General features: G+C 50.6%; 1 protein-coding gene across 1 annotated transcript in view; it reads left to right on the forward strand.

Annotated features, from left to right (window-relative positions):
- Window positions 1–15,440: 15,440 nt before the first annotated feature.
- Window positions 15,441–21,807, forward strand: part of LOC134026692 (uncharacterized) — a 7,487-nt gene continuing 1,120 nt past the window's right edge. The window contains exons 1-5 of the mRNA XM_062469586.1: window positions 15,441–15,523; window positions 15,577–15,733; window positions 15,765–15,962; window positions 16,096–16,209; window positions 16,241–16,501. Coding sequence (XP_062325570.1) covers window positions 15,441–15,523; window positions 15,577–15,733; window positions 15,765–15,962; window positions 16,096–16,209; window positions 16,241–16,501 — 813 coding nt within the window. The remainder of the gene's footprint in view (window positions 15,524–15,576; window positions 15,734–15,764; window positions 15,963–16,095; window positions 16,210–16,240; window positions 16,502–21,807) is intronic.

The raw sequence follows: 21,807 nt of genomic DNA on the forward strand, positions 1-21,807 counted from the left end.
CACCACGCACGATGCCGCCCCACTGCTTGAGTCTCCGGCACAATGTTTTCACACAGAAGCTCAACAGGCCTCTCTTTCTCTCTGCCAACACCAGTTTGCTACACCGATTCCACTAGGAGCTATTGTTTGATTCCCCCCCCCTCTCCACTGCCCCTCCCTGCCCAAGCCCATATCCTATCACCTGGGTCTGTAGCCCCCCCCCCACACACACACTCCATGCTGTGAAGAGGGATTAGGGGGATCTTAAAGCAGCCCCCCTCCCTGCCCCCTCCCTGTTGCCCTCGGGGCTTTCCCTGTTTTGTGTCCTTTCAAAGAACTCTGGGATTTGCAGTCTTATTTCAGTCTGCTTCTCCAGGTCCAGATCCCCTTACCCTGGCCGTGACACCCTGAGGCCCCCAGCCTCTCTGGGTGCTCCTGGCTGACATGGCCCAGCCCACAGTGTCTCACAGTGTCTCACAGTGTCTCACAGTGTCTCACAGTGCTCTAAGTGCCCCCTGTCCCCAGGACACGGAGACACCTGTGGAACAAAAGGAATATAAATGACCAACGGTTAGATCATATGTGATCTCCGCCAGAATAACACTGATATCCCGTGTCTCTCTCGGTGTGTGGAGTGCAGACAGAATATTGTGTTACTCACTGCTGAGTGGAGATTAATCATTTATGGAGTTTAGACCCTTTATCAGTTCAGTCAGGGTTTTTTTGTCGCCAGGTTAACTGTCCCCCCGTGCACACACACACACACACACACACACTAACATGCACACACACATGCATGCACACACACATGCATGCACACACACACACACAGTAGGCATGTGACTTGTGTCACATGATGTGAGGACATGTGACTGTGCGCCCTGAAGACTGAGAGGTTGTGAACAACCTTCAGCCGCGTCCAGGGTCATTGTCCTCCTGAACATCAGCGTCTGGACCAGCCCAGGCCACGGCTGGGCTTTGTGAAGAACGTCTCATTAGTCCTGTTCTCATGTGACTACACACGTGCACACACACTCACACACACTCACACACACTCACACACACTCACACACACTCACACACACTCACACACACACACTCACACACACTCACACACACACACTTGATGGGGCACTTAAATCACATGACAAGATGAAGAGCAGGCATTGTAGGTCTTCACAGGGGCATGCCAGCAGTCTTTGTGTGCGTGTTGTGTGTGCGTGTTGTGTGTGCGTGTTGTGTGTGCGTGTTGTGTGTGTGTGTTGTGTGTGCGTGTTGTGTGGACTGCAGGACTACACACTTCCACAATCCCTCTCACTGTTCAGGCTCTGTGTGTCCACATAGGAACTGTGTTCCTGTAGCATCACTGCTTCAGAACTGCACACACACACACGAACACACACACACGAACACAAACACACACGAACACACACACGAACACACACGCACGAACACACACGCACACACACACATGCAGCGGATCAGGGGGCCAGAGAGTTAGTGGAAAGTGAATGAGGCTCAGTCCTTCCCCACCCGGCCCCTGGCCTCCCCGGACCCACCCTGGCCCAGAGCTCACAGTACGGTTAGACCTCATAGAGCTGTCAGAGCAAGGAGGACTGTGTCAGTGACAGTGACAAGCCATTACCCTGCTGAGCTAAAGGCTCTGGGGTCGCACCCCTGACCTCAGGGCTGGGGGTCTCCAGGGAACAGGGGGTCGTGAGGAGGGGGGCTCCTGACCTCTGACCCCTTACTCTCTTCTACGGGGGCCCATCACAAGACAAACATGCTCAGCTATGATTTATGAGGTACTAGACATCATACTGATCCTGATATGGGAGTGCTGTAAGGAGGAGGGGCTGTGCTTAGGACAGACAGCTAGCTGAGTTAACACTTATCTCACTAGAGCTCTGTTTAGTCAGGTTTACTGTAGGGTTCCCAACAGAGGAACAGAGGCTGTCGTTATGAGAACAATGTGCTTTTCAAATCACGTTTCAAAACCTTGAAACAGAATGTACATAAACGAGCATACTGGCTCCTCACCTGACTCCTGTAAAAACTGTTTGGCTGTGTTGGTCTCACTTTACACCTCACAGCTGTCTTCAGGTCTTGTGTTTGTCTCAGTGCTGGTGCAGACACAGCTGTGTGTGTGTGTGTGTGTGTGTGTGTGTGTGTGTGTAAACCACAGTGTGGAGGGAACTGCACCTGTGACTAAGTCTCCTTCCTTTCAGTCAGACCAGAGAACCACATCCCTCAGAACACACACCAGACACTACTGTAATACAAACACATACACACACACATGCACACACTATACAGCCTCCAAACTACACACGCACACCAAACATCTAGTGTGATACACAGACACACACACACACACACACACACACACACACACACAGACACACACTCCACACTACTATACACAGGGCAGTCTCAATCTCCTGCTCCTCCTCTCTCAACAATCAGAGCAGAAGGATCATGTTAGGAGTGTTGAGTTGTAAATATGGTGACATGTACAGGCAGTTGCCTGGGCATGTCACGTCAAGCAGACCGCAGCGTGGTTTTCAATATGTTCTGTAGCCATAAAACTGTTTAGGAGCCACAACAACAGTCAGCTAGCGAAATTGCGCAACGCCAACCCAGAACAGAGCACGTTGACAACCAAACAGAAGAGCCTCGGAGCGTACGCCAGCAGCCTCATGCTACTTCCTGTTCCCCTGAGCTACCACGACCTGTGTCACAACACCATCCTGGGAAAACAAGCCAGCGCAACTATGTCACTTCCTGCTTCACCCCCCCTGGTTTCCTGTGTCAGGGCCTCCTCTGACTGGACAGAGTAGGTGAGGACCAGGTCAGGATGAGAACCAAAGAGAGCAGGTAAGATGCCTTTTCTGTGCTTGACTGAAAGGAAAGATGTACACAGAGCCCTGAACAGTGTCATGGACACCAGGTCTGACCATCAGCCTAACCTGTGTCATTACACGCAAGACAGGAATTGCTTTCCCAGTTTTGAGCTGACTGGTTCTCACAGTAAACAGGCCTCTGTCATTTTCTCCAGGTTGTCAAGTGTGGCTGTCTGGACTGGGCATATCTCTGATCCTGCATGTTGATCCCATCCCTGCTGCAGTCTGAAACATGCCCGCTCACAGACCCAACAGTAACAAAGACACTATTTACTGCAGCTGGCCTGGATGGTCAACAGGGAACGATCGTTCTGTGTGCCAGGGTCAACTAGGATCAGTCCGTCATCCTCCCAGCCTCCCCCCAGCCTCCCAGCCCCTGTGCTGCTGGGACGCCCCCTCCTCCAAACACAGACCTCAGCCTCCCAGCCTCTCACCAGCCTCTCACCAGCCTGTTCCCTCTCTGTGTGGGTATCCCAGGCAGGGATGAGGGATGAGGCCTTGGTAGTTCTGCTGAAAACAATCACACACTCTCAAGTCACATGTTTAGAGTGAGATGAGGTCCAAGCCACAATCGTAGTTCTCAGGTCTGGTTTTGGTTTCTTCCTCCCCTCCTCCCCCTCCTCCTCCTCTTCCCTCTCCTCCCCTTCCCCCTCCTCCTCCTCTTTCCCCTCCTCTTTCCCCTTCCCCTCCCCCTCCCCCTCCTCCTCCTCTTCCTCCTCCTCCTCCTCCTCCTCCTCCTCCTCCTCCTCCTCCTCCTCCTCCTCCTCCTCCTCCTCCTCCTCCCCCTCCTCCCCTTGAAGTTTCCAGACAAATTAAATACACATTATTATGGTGGGCAGGGAAGGGGATGGGTAGGGAGAAAGTGGGGGGGAGGGGGGGATGGGGGAGTCAGAGACGAGGGAAGGGGAGGGGGTGCCCACTTGAGAAGCACTTTGCCATTTAGCCAAACAACAGCCTGTTGAACATCCAAGCCTGTGCAGAGCAACCAGCCAGCCAGCGCTCAGTCCGTCCTCACGACTCAGCTGGGGCTGCTGCTGAACTCAGCCTGTACATCAGGCCGGGTGAAGCTAGGGATGATTAATCAAACCCAGAGCAAGAGGAGGGCAACGCAAAACAGCTGTTTGTGCCTGGCTGCATCGGCGATCGCTTAGGAATCCTGAAAAACAGGTTTCTTTCTCTGTGGATGTCGAGACTCTCCAGAACCCCAGCCCCAGGACCCCAGCCCCAGGACCCCAGGACCCCAGCCCCTGGACTCCAGCCCCAGGACTCCAGCCCCAGGACCCCAGGACCCCAGCCCCAGGACCCCAGACCCAGGACCCCAGCCCCTGGACTCCAGCCCCAGGACCCCAGGACCCCAGGACCCCAGCCCCAGGACCCCAGGACCCCAGGACCCCAGGACCCCAGGACCCCAGGACCCCAGGACCCCAGGACCCCAGCCCCAGGACCCCAGCCCCTGGACCCCAGCCCCAGGACCCCAGCCCCAGGACCCCAGCCCCAGGACCCCAGCCTCAGGACCCCAGCCCCAGGACCCCAGCCCCAGGACCCCAGGACCCCAGCCCCAGGACCCCAGCCCCAGGTCTGACCCCAGCCCCAGGACCCCACCCCCAGGTCCAGAGCAGAAACAAGACAGACTCTGGATTTAGGCTGGAGTGTTTATTTCTGTGTCACTCTCACAGGGGTTCGTGATTAAGGTACTGAGAGCTCTGGTCTCCTGGAAAACTCAACACTTTACCACCATCATCACATCACAGGAACAGCTAAAACTAACCATACGACACAAGACACATCACATCCATTTGTTAACTAAACTCTGTTTTCCTGAACCATTTTCATGTGAATTTCTTTGAAATTGTCATCATGGCCCCATTTGTTTCCAGCCTGGAACTGTCCTACAAATGACTGTTTATAGTAGCGATGATGGATTAAATGATTACAGAGTAAGTGCATGCCAGCATGTGCCCAGTTCTTCGGGGTTGTATTTTCCCCTCCCTCTTCACCCGCCCCCCCTCTCCCCCCCGCCCCCCTCTTCAATCTCTGAGGAGCTTCTTATTTTAGAAAAGAGGTATTATATTACTTGTGACTCGTCTAAAGGTTAGTAAATCTGCCAAAGTCGAGATGAATCACAGACAAAAGGGGGAGCAGATGGAAGGCGGTGGATCCAGAACATCAAACAGGAACTCTTTCTCCCAGCAGCCACTTGGGTTCCTGAGGGAGGGATCAGCCACTTCCTGTCCGAGCCTGGCTGGACATGTGGGCACTGTCCCACACGCACATCACACACTAGCACACTGGTGCTCTGCTGCGCTGCACACACGCTACACGCAGATGTTTACACACGCAAGCACACGCTACACATGTATGAACACATATTTGTGTATGTATTATGTGCACTACCCCCCCCCCCCACACACACACACACACACACACACACATACTGACACACACACACACATACTGACACACACACACACATACTGACACACACACACACATACTGACACACACAACCAAACAATGAAAGCAGGAAATGTTTAACATGAAACGTTACATGGTTGTTTGGTTGATATGATGTATGTCCAATACTGACACCCTGACAGAAGAGCATGTGATTGAAGAGGTCATGTGACAGAAGAGGTGATTCTTGGGAGGCGTCTGCTTCATCGGACCCTCTCCATCTGAGGTCGTGTTGTCTGACGCCCACACCCTCGTCTCTCCGACACAGAGAAGGTCAGGGGTCAGACATCTAGATCAAAACACAGCAACCTCTCCAATCAGTCTGCCCTCCCCGGCCCCTGGGGTTCTGAAGTTATGAGAGAAAGAAATAAGAAAAACTGTTCTGGGGTCGTCTTTGATGTGTCCACAGAACAATAAGAGAGAAGCAGCTTTGGAAGTCATCAGAGTGTCAGAGTGCCCCGGTCTAATTAAAGACACGTGTCTCGTCTCTTTGTTCGCTGTCCTGTTGGGTGCTGGCCGGGGGACAGGATGGTGACCACATCACCACACCACTGTGATGACCAGCTGCCCTCCTGTTGACCTGTCAGGTGCTGCGGTATGAGCGTCTCGCTGCTCACACCAACATGTCATCTGTACTGTCTGCCCACATTCCCAGCAGTCTGTAGTGTCTGCCCACATTCCCAGCAGTCTGTAGTGTCTGCCCACATTCCCAGCAGTCTGTAGTGTCTGCCCACATTCACAGCAGTCTGTAGTGTCTGCCCACATTCACAGCAGTCTGTAGTGTCTGCCCACATTCACAGCAGTCTGTACTGTCTGCCCACATTCACAGCAGTCTGTACTGTCTGCCCACATTCACAGCAGTCTGTAGTGTCTGCCCACATTCACAGCAGTCTGTAGTGTCTGCCCACATTCACAGCAGTCTGTACTGTCTGCCCACATTCACAGCAGCCTGTTGGGTTTGAGAGAGATGCCCAGTGGTGAGTAAATGATGCAGTGCAGAAGACCGTCATAGCTTCATGTAACAGATTTCAAAGCTGTGTGCTGGAAAGTACTTCATAGGGCATCGATGGAGTTAACATCAGTGGTCGTTTAAATTGCCTTTCTTTAGAGGATTCTCACAAACCAGAACTCCCCACAAGACAGAAGCATGAGGAGGGTCCTGCTTCCACCAGGCTGTCCAGTCCTGGACCTCTCTCCTGGTTCCTGGACCAGTCTCCTGGTTCCTGGACCTCTCTCCTGGTTCCTGGACCAGTCTCCTGGTTCCTGGACCTCTCTCCTGGTTCCTGGACCAGTCTCCTGGTTCCTGGACCAGTCTCCTGGTTCCTGGACCTCTCTCCTGGTTCCTGGACCAGTCTCCTGGTTCCTGGACCAGTCTCCTGGTTCCTGGACCAGTCTCCTGGTTCCGGGACCTCTCTCCTGGTTCCTGGACCAGTCTCCTGGTTCCTGGACACCGCAGCTCGGTTGTCAAGCTGTTCAGTGTGGCATGTCTCTGAAGGCTGTCTCCTGAGCCAGAGTTCTTGTAGAACACATCAGGCCTGCATGTGACAGATCCTCTTCCTTGCTTCTCGCACGCAGACGGGGTGTGGGGGTCTCAGACGGTCTCAGGGGTCTGGGCAGCAGTTGTGGCTGGAGACATACTGTAGGCAGGTGGAGGGTGTGTGTGTGTGTCTGTGTGTGTCTGTGTGTGTGTCTCTGTGAGTATCAGTGTGTGGCTTGCGTGTGGAATGCCCAGAGGCATATTCCCCTGGAAATTCACGAGCAGGGTAGAGCAGAGCAGAGCAGGGTAGAGCAGAGCAGGGTAGAGCAGAGTAGAGCAGTGTAGAGCAGTGTAGAGCAGTGTAGAGCAGAGCAGAGTAGAGCAGTGTAGAACAGAGTAGAGCAGAGCAGGGCAGAGCACAGTAGAACAGGGTAGAGTAATGTAGAGCAGGGTAGAGCAGAGTAGAGTATAGCAGGGTAGAGCAGAGTAGAGCAGGGTAAAGCAGAGCAGGGTAGAGCAGAGCAGGGTAGAGCAGAGTAGAGCAGGGTAGAGCAGGGTAGAGCAGGGTAGAGCAGAGCAGAGTAGAGCAGAGCAGGGTAGAGCAGAGCAGGGTAGAGCAGAGCAGGGTAGAGCAGGGTAGAGCAGAGCAGGGTAGAGCAGAGCAGAGTAGAGCAGAGCAGGGTAGAGCAGAGTAGAGCAGAGCAGGGTAGAGCAGAGCAGAGCAGGGTAGAGCAGGGTAGAGCAGAGCAGGGTAGAGCAGAGCAGAGTAGAGCAGAGCAGAGTAGAGCAGAGTAGAGCAGGGTAAAGCAGAGCAGGGTAGAGCAGAGCAGGGTAGAGCAGAGTAGAGCAGGGTAGAGCAGAGCAGGGTAGAGCAGAGTAGAGCAGGGTAGAGCAGAGCAGGGTAGAGCAGAGTAGAGCAGAGCAGGGTAGAGCAGAGCAGGGTAGAGCAGAGCAGGGTAGAGCAAAGTAGAGTAGAGCAGGGTAGAGCGGAGTAGAGCAGGGTAGAGCAGAGCAAAGCAGGGTAGAGCAGAGTAGAGTAGAGCAGGGTAGAGCAGAGTAGAGCAGAGCAGGGTAGAGCAGAGTAGAGCAGAGCAGAGCAGAGTACAGCAGGGTAGAGCAGAGCAGGGTATAACAGAGTACAGCAGAGCAGAGCAGGGTAGAGCAGAGTAGAGTAGAGCAGGGTAGAGCAGAGTAGAGCAGAGCAGAGCAGGGTAGAGCAGAGTAGAGCAGAGCAGAGTAGAGTAGAGCAGAGTAGAGCAGAGCAGGGTAGAGCAGAGTAGAGCAGGGTAGAGCAGAGTAGAGCAGGGTAGAGAAGGGTAGAGCAGAGCAAAGCAGAGTAGAGCAGGGTAGAGCAGAGCAGGGTAGAGCAGAGCAGGGTAGAGCAGAGTAGAGTAGAGCAGGGTAGAGCAGAGTAGAGCAGAGCAGGGTAGAGCAGAGTAGAGTAGAGCAGGGTAGAGCAGAGTAGAGCAGAGCAGAGTAGAGTAGAGCAGAGTAGAGCAGAGCAGGGTAGAGCAGAGTAGAGCAGGGTAGAGCAGAGTAGAGCAGGGTAGAGAAGGGTAGAGCAGAGCAAAGCAGAGTAGAGCAGGGTAGAGCAGAGCAGGGTAGAGCAGAGCAGGGTAGAGCAGAGTAGAGTAGAGCAGGGTAGAGTAGAGTAGAGCAGAGCAGGGTAGAGCAGAGTAGAGTAGAGCAGGGTAGAGCAGAGTAGAGCAGAGCAGGGTAGAGCAGAGTAGAGCAGAGTAAAACAGGCTAGAGAATAGCAGGGTAGAGCAGGGTAGAGCAGAGCAGGGTAGAGCAGAGTACAGCAGGGTAGAGCAGAGCAGGGTATAGCAGAGTAGAGCAGGGCAGAGCAGGGTAGAGCACAGTAGAACAGAGCACGGTAGAGCAGAGTAGAGCAGAGTAGAGCAGAGCAGGGTAGAGCAGTATAGAGCAGAGCAGAGCAGAGTAGAGCAGAGTAGAGCAGAGCAGGGTAGAGCAGAGTAGAGCAGAGTAGAGCAGAGCAGGGTAGAGCAGAGTAAAGCAGAGCAGAGCAGGGTAGAGTAAAGCAGAGTAGAGCAGGGTAGAGCAGAGTAGAGCAGAGCAGGGTAGAGCAAGGTAGAGCAGAGCAGGGTAGAGAAGAGTAGAGCAGAGTAAAGCAGGGTAGAGAAGAGCAGGGTAGAGCAGGGTAGAGCAGAGCAGGGTATAGCAGAGTAGAGCAGAGCAGAGCAGGGTAGAGCAGAGTAGAGCAGAGCAGGGTAGAGCAGAGTAGAGCAGAGTAGAGCAGAGTAGAGCAGGGTAGAGCAGAGTAGAGCAGAGCAGAGCAGAGTAGAGTAGAGCAGAGCAGAGCAGAGCAGAGCAGGGTAGAGTAGAATAGAGTAGAGTAGAGTAGAGTAGAGTAGAGTAGAGCAGAGCAGAGCAGAGCGGAGGATAGCCCTGGGGGCTGTAGTGTTTTACTGCCAGGAGTCATTACTAGATAATAACAGCATGCAGCCCTGTCTCAGAGCAGGACAGCCAAGGCCAGCAGAGCTGCTAATCTAGGACACTGTGTTCACAGATAAGTGGGCTCCCACTGTGTGTGTGTTTGTGTGTGTGTAAGACTGAGAGTTTGCACACACGTACCCTCAGGCTGTGAGAGCTGAGCAGGACTGTAATTGAGGACTTGGTTCTCTCTCCCGCCCCTCCCTAGCCTGCCTCGCCCCAGGTAACATCCACACACCTCACCCCTCACCTCAATAATAAATATTCTCCTTTTCCTCCAGTCCTTCTTACCCTGTTCACCCCCCTCCCCCTTTTCCATCTCCTCCTCTCCCCCTCCTCTCCCCCTCCTCTCCTCCTCCTCTCCTGGCTGTGGTCACCTGTCCAGTCATGTCCTGAGGGGTTAGTTTGAAGTGGGTGTTTAGGTTTTCTCCATGTGGCAGTTATTGGTGTCCAGGTCACACATGCCAGCACCCTCCTTTGATCTGCCCACAAATCAAATCAATTTGGTTGGCTGGCGGGTCTGTGCGTGTGTGTCTGGCGTGTGTGTTTATAGTGTGTGGTGTGTGTGTGTGCAGGGGTCCACTCTGCTCTTTGAAGCTCTTGTTTGTCTCCAAGACAACATGAGAGGATAATCTGTGTGAGAGTGAGCTGCTGGAAGGTGTTTGTCTCTCAGGATGAGTCTCTCTTCGCCTATCTCACTGTCCAGCACTGTGCAGAGATCTTACAGGACAGCCAGACCACCGCACCATGGCTTGTGTGTGATGGGATACGATTTTTTATAATTACTAACAGCTAAACATGAAGAATCAGTTGTGACAGTTTACTGTGGGAGGAAGCCAGATCAGGACAGATCTCTACAACAGAGTTGTTGTTGTAAAGCTTATAGCATTTGCAGAGTGTGTGCATGTACTAGTGTGTGTGTGTGTACGTGTGTGTGTGTTAGTGTGTGTACGTGTGTGTTTTTTGTATGTGTGTGTGTGTGGTGTGTGTATTCATGTGAGAGCCCCTTGAGGCAGGAGGAGACTGCATGTGTAGAAGCAGCACTTGCAGGGTCTTCCAGCATGGTTTCCATTATCCTCTTTGGAATAAAAACAATCATGTCTCATGTTACCTCAAGCACTGGAGGATTCTGCAAACACACACTGTACACCCACACTGCAAACACACACTGTACACCCACTGCCCTGTAAAGTCATCGGACTCTGCCAGTACACACAGACAGAGTTAGTTTCAGTTGATACTATATTTAGTAATCATTAACCTAATTGTATCTGTTTGTAGATACGTTCTCCAAATCCTTCTGTCCATCCAGCCTAAATGCACAGTGTGAACCAGTGATCTCCAGCCTGCATGACAGATCTGAGCCACTCCTTTTGTACTCATCCTGGATGTGGACTGAAGATGAATATTGATACTGCTGGTGTTAGTCACTGTTGGCTCAAGGTGCCAGTGTTGCTGTAGATGTCTCCCTGGCTGGTGACAGCCGGCACAGTAACACAGCAACGCAATGCAAAGCAACAAAACTTCATGAATTAATCCATGGTTAAGTTGGAAACCAAACAAGAACAAATATTATCCTGAAAACAAATTTTCTATGCAAAACTGCCCTCCTTAACCCCCCCGCCCTCTCTCTCTCTCTCTCTCTCTCTCTCTCTCTCTCTCTCTCTCTCTCTCTCTCTCTCTCTCTCTCTCTCTCTCTCTCTCTCTCTCTCTCTCTCTCTCTCTCCTCTCTCAAAAACATTCTCTCTCCCTTTCTCTCTCGTGTTGCAGTTGAAAGCTCAGCAGCTCTGAAGTGGCTCGCTTTCATGTTGCACATCATACTGCAGTGAGAGAAACGCCAATCCTGTATAACACAACCTTGTTTCAGGTTGTGTTGTGTGTAGCACACACACACAGTGTGTAGCACACACACACAGTGTGTAGCACACTAACACAGTGTGTAGTACACACACACAGTGTGTAGCACACACACACAGTGTGTAGCACACACACATGATGATTGATGCCTTTTAGAATGAGATGACATCAGTCAGATTGATTCCATGAGTGGGTTTGGCAGCTTGTATAGAGTCAGTCTGGGAGGGGGACTGTCTTTGCCCTGACCTGGCTTCTGCCAGGAGGTCAGAGGTCACACCAGTGACACACCAGACTGTAACTGTCTTCCTGTGTGTGTGTGTGTGTGTGTGTGTGTGTGTGTGTTTGTAGGTGTGTGTGTATGTAGGTGTGTGTGTTTGGAAGTGCTTGTGTGCATGTGTGGGAGAGTGTGTGTGTGTGGGTGTGTGTTTGTGTATTTGTGGGTGCATGTGTTTGTGTTTGCATGAGTCACACATTGTGGTCACAACCCCTGTCATTTAAGAGCTCCTTGTAATGGCTCTGAACATTAGCTGCTTATTATTTTAATTGTGCTGCCGTGGCGTGCTGACTGCTCCAGTCAGCCCCAGCCCAGCCAGTCAGCCCCAGCCCAGCCAGTCAGCCCCAGCCCAGCCAGTCAGTCCCATCCCAGCCAGTCAGCCCCAGCCCAGCCAGTCAGTCCCATCCCAGCCAGTCAGCCCCATCCCAGCCAGTCAGCCCCAGCCCAGCCAGTCAGCCCCATCCCAGCCAGTCAGTCCCAGCCCAGCCAGTCAGCCCCATCCCAGCCAGTCAGCCCCAGCCCAGCCAGTCAGCCCCAGCCCAGCCAGTCAGCCCCAGCCCAGCCTGGTCTAGTGTGTGTGTATCTGGTCTAGTGTGTGTGTATCTGGTCTAGTGTGCGTGTATCTGGTCTAGTGTGTATGTATCTGGTCTAGTGTGTGTGTATCTGGTCTAGTGTATATGTATCTGGTCTAGTGTGTGTGTATCTGGTCTAGTGTGTGTGTATCTGGTCTAGTGTATATGTATCTGGTCTAGTGTGTGTGTATCTGGTCTAGTGTGTATGTATCTGGTCTAGTGTGTGTGTATCTGGTCTAGTGTGTGTGTATCTGGTCTAGTGTGTATGTATCTGGTCTAGTGTGTGTGTATCTGGTCTAGTGTGTGTGTATCTGGTCTAGTGTATATGTATCTGGTCTAGTGTGTGTGTATCTGGTGTAGTGTGCGTGTATCTGGTCTTTGAGTTGCTGGCCACCTGGCTCAGGCTGCAGAGATCCTGTGCTGTTCTCTGTATCCTGGAATGACCCGTTAGGGCTCGTGTTGTTGCTGAAGCCTTGGTTATACAATCAGATTTCTCTGTCCGTTGCCAAGAGCAACACCCCTCCCACCCCCCTCCCCCTTCCAAACAGCACAGCTCCTGCTCGTTCAGTCCTAACCCCCCCTCCCCATCCACTCAAGTGTGTGGGTGTGTGTGTCTGTGTGTGAGAGAGAGAAAGAGAGAGAGAGTAAGGTTCTGAGGTACTGGGTCCAGGGTACCCTCATCTAACTCACCTGCCCTTCTACTTTCTACACTCCTGTTTAGACTCACATCCATTCTGATGTCATCAAACAGGGTCTGACTATGATGTTGCGAAGCCTCCCCACTCCCTCCCTACACACGCACACACACACTTACACACACGTACACACATACACAGATCTCACACCCAATGTAACTTAGTCTATACTAATGAAAAACTAATGAGAATCTCATGACAGGGTATGCCACATTATCATCCTTCACCAGCGGTGACTGGTGCCAGGGTTGAATAATGACTTCTTTCATGCATGTATTATTTTGAGAGGTCTGTGTAACATTAACACAGCACTAAAAAGCCTTCATTTCTAAACCCCCTCTGTTCAGCTGATTGAATTACAGTAAATAAGACAGGATGAAAAAAAGCTGTTTCCCACGGCGACCAGTGAAGATGTCGTCAGCAGATACAACGTCTCAGACTCCGGAAGCGACCGTGGGGCTTCAGGAAACCGTCACAGAATGTCCCCTAATTTAATACCGTAAAGAGTACAATGTTGAGGGTTTGGTCCTGGTGCTAGCTGTTCCTGGTGCTAGCTGGTCCTGGTGTTAGCTGGTCCTGGTGTTAGCTGGTCCTGGTGCTAGCTGGTCCTGGTGCTAGCTGGTCCTGGTGTTAGCTGGTCCTGGTGTTATCTGGTGCTGGTGCTAGCTGGTGCTAGTGCTAGCTGGTCCTGGTGTTAGCTGGTCCTGGTGTTAGCTGGTGCTAGCTGGTGCTAGCTGGTCCTGGTGTTAGCTGGTGCTGGTGTTAGCTGGTGCTGGTGCTAGCTGGTGCTGGTGTTAGCTGGTCCTGGTGTTAGCTGGTCCTGGTGTTAGCTGGTGCTGGTGCTAGCTGGTGCTGGTGTTAGCTGGTCCTGGTGTTAGCTGGTCCTGGTGCTAGCTGGTGCTGGTGTTAGCTGGTCCTGGTGTTAGCTGGTCCTGGTGTTAGCTGGTGCTGGTGTTAGCTGGTGCTGGTGCTAGCTGGTGCTGGTGTTAGCTGGTCCTGGTGTTAGCTGGTGCTGGTGCTGAAGCCTAAACCCAGCTGTTCACACAAAACCCTTTCTTCCACAACACCCTCTTCAAGAGGACACACTGGCAATAAAGTTTTCTCAGGTGCAGGGTAAAAGCTGACACTGTGTGTGTGTGCGTGTGCGAGTGCGAGTGCGTGTGCGTGTGCGTGTGCGAGTGCGAGTGCGAGTGGGGGGGGGGGTGATGGGGTGACCTGTTTAAGCAGACCAGCTCTTTGTCCAGACTCTCCATTCATCCCAGTCATGTTTACATTGATGGGTCCACTCTGTCTGGACATAGGTGTTGGGTCTGTGGGTGTTGGGTCTGTGGGTGTTGGGTCTGTGGGTGTTGGGTCTGTAGGTGTTGGGTCTGTGGGTGTTGGGTCTGTGGGTGTTGGGTCTGTGGGTGTTTGGTCTGTGGGTGTTGGGTCTGTGGGTGTTGGGTCTGTAGGTGTTGGGTCTGTGGGTGTTGGGTCTGTGGGTGTTGGGTCTGTAGGTGTTGGGTCTGTAGGTGTTGGGTCTGTGGGTGTTGGGTCTGTAGGTGTTGGGTCTGTAGGTGTTGCATATACCCTTGCTTACCCTTACTTGCCTTAATGAAACAAATAAATATATACTTTTACAGGAACACACACAGACAGGATGACACAAACAATGAGCCATGAGTCAAAATAATAAACCAGTTTAATTAAACTATTACATTCAGCTTGAGACAGTGAGAGCTTAGTTGACAGTTCTGTAAACTTGATACAAGATTACTCCATGAAAAATGATTGGATTTCCCTCAGAAAGGAGGCAAATCTAACTGATAAATGTTCCACAGAACAGAAATCAGTTTAGATCAGACAGTTCAGACAGGCAGAGCTGATAAGAGGACAAGTTAGTGTTTCATAACACTGTGTCTAGTCCTCCTCCACAAGAAGACTAGACACAGGAGGGGAGGGGATGAAAACAGGAGAGGGGAGGGGGTGCAGGGAGAGGAGAGGGGCAGGGAGAGAAGAAGAGAGGAGAGGAGAGGAGGAGAGGAGAGGAGGAGAGGAGATGGGGAGGAGAGGAGGAGGGGAGGGTAGGGGGAGAGGAGAGGGGGAGAAGAGGGGCGGGGAGAGGAGAGGAGAGGAGGAGAAGAGGGGCAGGGAGAGGTTAGGTTTAGGGTTTTAAAGGAAGAAGTAAAAGAAAGAAAGAAAAAAGGAAAGAGAAGTGAACTGTATTTTACAAAGAAACAGGAAGTTGTGCTGAAGTCACTAGAGTTTCTGAGCACCGTCTCTTTAACAGCTAAAGCAGATGAGTCCCGTAGTGGCTGGGGGGGTCAGGAGGGGGGCCGGAGGGGGTTGGAAAGGCTGTAGAGGGCCGGGGGGACGGGGAAGGGGGAAGGGGGGGGAAGGGGAACTGGAGGACTGGGCGGGCAGGGAGGGCTGGAGTGGGGCTCGGGGAACTGGGAGGGAGCGAGGGGGGCTGAGGGTGGCTGGGGGGAAAGGGAGGGGGGGGAGGGCTTTGTTTAAAACTCCTCATGCTGAATGTGCAGCAATATGCTGACACAGCAGAGACAGCAGAGACAGCAGAGACAGGAGGGTCAGGCAGGGTTGGTGCTGCCACACAGCTGAGAGGGAGGGAGGGATTGAGGGAGGGAGGGAGGGAAAAATGAGAGAAAAAAAGACCTTGGACAGATGGCAAGTTTTTGTTTTGCGTAAACTCTGAGAGGAGAAACCCAGCTGAGAGGTTTCTTCAAACCCTGCAGCGTCGTGGAGACCAGGAAGAGAACAGAGCAGCCAGTCACAGACATGCAGGCGGAGAACCCCAGGAGAACCCCAGGAGAACCCCAGCACTCCTCCAGGGACGAGACAACCACAACCGCCCCCACAAAGTGACTCCCAGTCCCCACAAGGTGACTCCCAGTCCCCACAAGGTGACTCCCAGTCCCCACAAGGTGACTCCCAGTCCCCACAAGGTGACTCCCAGTCCCCACAAGGTGACTCCCAGTCCCCACAAGGTGACTCCCAGACCCCACAAGGTGACTCCCAGTCCCCACAAGGTGACTCCCAGTCCCCACAAGGTGACTCCAAGCTCCCACAAGGTGACTCCCAGTCCCACAAGGTGACTCCCAGTCCCCACAAGGTGACTCCCAGTCCCACAAGGTGACTCCCAGTCCCCACAAGGTGACTCCCAGTCCCCACAAGGTGACTCCCAGTCCCCACAAGGTGACTCCAAGCTCCCACAAGGTGACTCCCAGTCCCCACAAGGTGACTCCCAGTCCCCACAAGGTGACTCCCAGTCCCCACAAGGTGACTCCAAGCTCCCACAAGGTGACTCCCAGTCCCACAAGGTGACTCCCAGTCCCACAAGGTGACTCCCAGTCCCCACAAGGTGACTCCCAGTCCCACAAGGTGACTCCCAGTCCCCACAAGGTGACTCCCAGTCCCACAAGGTGACTCCCAGTCCCCACAAGGTGACTCCCAGTCCCACAAGGTGACTCCCAGTCCCCACAAGGTGACTCCCAGTCCCCACAAGGTGACTCCCAGTCCCCACAAGGTGACTCCAAGCTCCCACAAGGTGACTCCCAGTCCCACAAGGTGACTCCCAGTCCCCACAAGGTGACTCCCAGTCCCCACAAGGTGACTCCCAGTCCCCACAAGGTGACTCCAAGCTCCCACAAGGTGACTCCCAGTCCCCACAAGGTGACTCCCAGTCCCCACAAGGTGACTCCCAGTCCCCACAAGGTGACTCCCAGTCCCCACAAGGTGACTCCCAGACCCCACAAGGTGACTCCCAGTCCCCACAAGGTGACTCCCAGTCCCACAAGGTGACTCCCAGACCCCACAAGGTGACTCCCAGTCCCCACAAGGTGACTCCCAGTCCCACAAGGTGACTCCCAGTCCCCACAAGGTGACTCCCAGTCCCACAAGGTGACTCCCAGTCCCACAAGGTGACTCCCAGTCCCCACAAGGTGACTCCCAGTCCCACAAGGTGACTCCCAGACCCCACAAAGTGACTCCCAGACTGAAACCTTTCTGGTGGGGCACATAAATATTTTGAGTCACAAGAAAGACTTGAAGCCTTGTACCAAAGCAGTGTAGAGTTGCTCTAATGTGTGCTGGCAGTGGCACTTACATCACTAGACATAGAGAATTCCCAGTATGAAATCAACATGCTTTAAAAAGATTAAGAACACAAGATGTCTTTATTTTATGTTTGTCACTAAGTTGTAAACATGGCTCCTAGTATTGAGTTCTGCTTGTTCAGGATTCATACAAGACCTAACCAGAAGAGACACACAGACTTCCCAGAAACAGTCAGATGTTGAGAGTCTCTTCTGTCTACTGAGACGTCTCTCCAGAGACCAGACGAGGAGGCTGTTATCTCCCAGGGTCACTGTGGTCAAACTCAGGTCACCTTTGGCTGTGATAAACAAGCAGGACGCCCGACCTCAGCATAGCACAGCCTGTAGATCTGCAGCCTGCAGGTCTACAGGCTGTGCTATGTAGGCTGTGCTATGCCTGTGCTGTAGACCTGGGGGCTGGGGCTGGGGGCTGGGGGCTGGGGCTGGGGGGAATGGCAGACCTGGGGCTGGGGGGAACTGCAGAGAGGACCTGAGCAGTGCTCTGGGGTTAGACTGGACCAGAGCCTGGCCAGGCCTGTTAGAGGTAAGAGGTGTTTATGACATGTTAGTTATGTCACATATGCTGTAGGGGTTGGCAGACAAACAGGCAGACAGACAGGCAGAAAGAAAGACAGGCAGAAAGACAGGCAGACAGACACGCACACATACAGGCATACAGACAGGCAGGAAGGCAGGTTGTGGTCTTCAGCCTCAGGGGAAACCAGAGAGAGTACTCTAAAGGAGGCCTTTTTAATCCCTTTAGTAGAACTGCAATAACAGTCCACACACACTATTTTTAGAGTTTCATAGGAAAACAGGATATCCCTCAGTTTCGTGTGTGAGTGTGTTTGAGTGTGTGTGTGTGAGTGTGTGTGTGTGTGTGTGAGTGTGTGTGTGTGTGTGTGAGTATGAGAGGCCGTATAGGCCATAATTCATACTTGGTCTCACATACATGCCATGACCTCACATATATACCATTATACTCTCACATATATACCATTATACTCTCACGTATATACCATTATACTCTCACATATACACCATTATACTCTCACATACACGCCATGACCTCACATATATACCATTATACTTTCACATATATACCATTATTCTCTCACATATACACCATTATACTCTCACATATATACCATTATACTCTCACATATTTACTATTATACTCTCACATACATACCATTATACTCTCACATATACACTATTATACACTCACATATACACCATTATACTCTCACATATACACCATTATACTCACACATATACACCATTATACTCTCACATATACACCATTATACTCTCACATATACACCATTATACTCTTGCACATAAACTGGCATACTCTCTTACACACACAAAAATACCGTCTTATATGCACCATCATAATAAAGTATGACAATATATGTAAGAGACAAATAGTATGTGTGAAACAGAAAGTTATTATATGTAAGAGAATAACAGGATGTGTAAGAGAGAATACTTATCTATGTGAGAGAGAATACTTGTCTATGTGAGAGAGAATACTTGTGTATGTGAGAGAGAATACTTGTCTATGTGAGAGAGAATACTTGTGTATGTGAGAGAGAATACTTGTCTATGTGAGAGAGAATACTTGTCTATGTGAGAGAGAATACTTGTCTATGTGAGAGAGAATACTTGTCTATATGAGAGAGAATACTTGTCTATGTGAGAGAGTTTGATTGAAACGGAAGGCAGTTTGATTGAAAAGGAAGTAGTACTGAATTCTCAGTTCCTGATTGGCTTACACATGAAGAAGGATTTGGGGTAGATGTAGCTAACGCCCACCTTCCCTATCAAGACGAGACTGAGTGACATGATAAGATGGCAGAGAGTGGGCGGCTTAATGAAGCCATTGGACTCATTAATAACATTTTATTAACATTTTATTAACATTTTATACTCCAAATGCTGCAGCGTTATTGTAGGGAGGACAGACCCGTTCCTGAATTACGTTTTTACAGTTATTCCTGGGGAAATTATGGAATTAAATTACATATTAACTATACTAAAATACTTGTGCACAATAATATTTGCTAAATGTAGACGTTTTTAAAGGTTTTTAATTTGACCTCGAAGCCTTTTGTGAAAATGAGGCTAGTTTCCACGACAGCGACTTTGGATTTATACTAGGCTACTTTAACATGTTAGCTGATTAGCCAGTACGAGTGAGATATGTATACAGTCACATTAACAAACCTCTTCTTTGTAAACTTAAATACGATGGGAACACATCACATTAACAATTCCAAAACGCACCACACGCCAAACAATTTTTTTTGTCAAGCGTCTCTAAACTCAGATTCCGAGTCGGATCCATGAAGCTTTCGTTGCAGTGAATGGGTGCGGGCACTCATCGGGGTAGGGGCCTACACTCAAATAGGATCTTAAAAGTCCCAACTGGAAAATGTTGTGAACAGATTGACATCAAGTTCAGTTTGTGGCATTGAAGTTTAGGTTAATAGCCAAGGGTGTAAAGACCACTCGGCTAATTAAAGACGTCAACGGTTAAAACCCCAGTGCCACGGGACGGTATTCACACAGGCATTGGCTTTAATTTAAATGATAGTTTGTTTCATCAATTGAAAAACTGATCTAGGACTTTTGACTCAAGTAGTGGGGGTCGGTATAGCTTCCTAAACAACTATGGAATTCTACATTTGAGTTTTTTAGTGGATTTGCTTGAATCGTTGTCAGAAATGTTGGAATCAAAGACGACAGCCATCCACAGTGGCTATTTCTAACGCTAACGATGAAATGCGCCGGCTCTTCAGACCTGGATCAGGTGCATCACGGAGCGGCAGCAGCACTCTGTCAGGAGTCTTAACCGAAATACTGCGGAGTTTGATACTGGGATTGCGCCATCACTTGGCTAGCATTAAGACGAGCTCCTGACAGAGTGCTGCTGCCGCTCCTTGATGCACCTGATCCAGGTCTGAAGAGCCGGCGCATTTCATTGTCAACGTTAGCGTTAGAAACAGCCCCCGCGTATGGCTGTCGTCCTTGATACAACATTTCTGACAATGACGCCTTAGGATTTGGAGTATGCAAAATGTTATTGATGAATCCATCTTGTCATGTCACTCAGTCTCGTCTTGATAGGGAAGGTGGGCGTTAGCTACATCTACCCCAAATCCTTCTTCATGTGTAAGCCAATCAGGAACTGAGAATTCAGTACTACTTCCTTTTCAATCAAACTGCCTTCCGTTTCAATCAAACTCTCTCACAAAGACAAGTATTCTCTCTCATATAGACAAGTATTCTCTCTCACATAGACAAGTATTCTCTCTCACATAGACAAGTATTCTCTCTCACATAGACAAGTATTCTCTCTCATATAGACAAGTATTCTCTCTCACATAGACAAGTATTCTCTCTCACATAGACAAGTATTCTCTCTCATATAGACAAGTATTCTCTCTCACATAAACAAGTATTCTCTCTCACATAGACAAGTATTCTCTCTCACATAGATAAGTATTCTCTCTTACACATCCTGTTATTCTCTTGCATATAGTAACATTCTGTTTCACACATACTATTTGTCTCTTACATATATTGTCATACTTTAGTATGATGGTGCATATAAGACGGTATTTTTGTGTGTGTAAGAGAGTATGCCAGTTTATGTGCAAGAGTATAATGGTGTATAATGTGAGAGTATAATGATGTATATGTGAGAGTATAATGGTGTATATGTGAGAGTATAATGGTGTATATGTGAGAGTATAATGGTATATATGTGAGAGTATAATGGTATATATGTGAGAGTATAATGGTATATATGTGAGAGTATAATGGTGTATATGTGAGAGTATAATGGTATATATGTGAAAGTATAATGGTATATACGTGAGAGTATAATGGTATATATGTGAGAGTATAATGGTATATATGTGAGGTCATGGCGTGTATGTGAGATCAAGTATGAATTAAGGCCTATACGGCCTCTCATATGTGAGTGTGTGTGTGTATGTGTGTGTGTGTGTGAGTGTGTGTGAGTGTGTGTGAGTGTGTGTGTGTGTGAGTGTGTGAGTGTGTGAGTGTGTTTGAGTGTTTCGGAAAAGGAAGTGGCAGTGTTTGTGTTGTGTCGGAACAGGAAATGGCAGTGTTTGTGTTTTGTTTGAACAGGAAGTGGGAGTGTTTTTTTTTTTGTTTGAACAGGAAGTGGCAGTGTTGTCGGAACAGGAAGTGGCAGTGTTTGTGTTGTCGGAAGAGGAAGTGGCAGTGTTTGTGTTTTGTTTGAACAGGAAGTGGCTGTGTTTGTGTTGTGTTGTGTCACTCAGCCAATCAGAGAAGACACACATCTTCCTACACAGATAAACACCTCTCTCTCTCTCTCTCTCTCTCCCTCTCTCTCTCTCTCTCTCTCTCTCTCTCTCTCTCTCTCTCTCTCTCTCTCTCTCTCTCTCTCTCTCTCTCTCTCTCTCTCTCTCTCTCCCAGATGATGAGGGGGTTGTTGATGTTGGCTGGGCCTCTCTCTCTCTCCCTCTCTCTCTCTCTCTCTCTCTCTCTCTCTCTCTTCTCTCTCTCTCTCTCTCTCTCTCTCTCTCTCTCTCTCTCTCTCTCTCTCTCTCTCTCTCTCTCTCTCTCTCTCTCTCTCCCGGATGATGAGGGGGTTGTTGATGTTGGCTGGGCCTCTCTCCCTCTCTCTCTCTCTCTCTCTCTCTCTCTCTCTCTCTCTCTCTCTCTCTCTCTCTCTCTCTCTCCCTCTCTCTCTCTCTCTCTCTCTCCCTCTCTCTCTCTCTCTCTCCCGGATGATGAGGGGGTTGTTGATGTTGGCTGGCCTCTCTCTCTCTTCACCCACAGATTGTTGTTGCTGCTCAGGGCTCACCTCTTTAGATCCTCTTACTGCTCCTCGTGTTCCAGGGGGGGGGGGTCTGGCTGAGAGCACGGTGCAATGGGTGTGTGTGTGTGTGTGTGTGTGGGGGGGGGGTGTCCGCTGACAGCAGGACACTGAACTGCAGCTGCTGGAATATTCTAGATTGTGGGCAGTTGAACGCTGAGGTTTCTTCACTGAG

The sequence above is a fragment of the Osmerus eperlanus genome, chromosome 9, assembly GCF_963692335.1.
Source record: "Osmerus eperlanus chromosome 9, fOsmEpe2.1, whole genome shotgun sequence".
Classification (NCBI taxonomy): Eukaryota; Metazoa; Chordata; class Actinopteri; order Osmeriformes; family Osmeridae; genus Osmerus; species Osmerus eperlanus.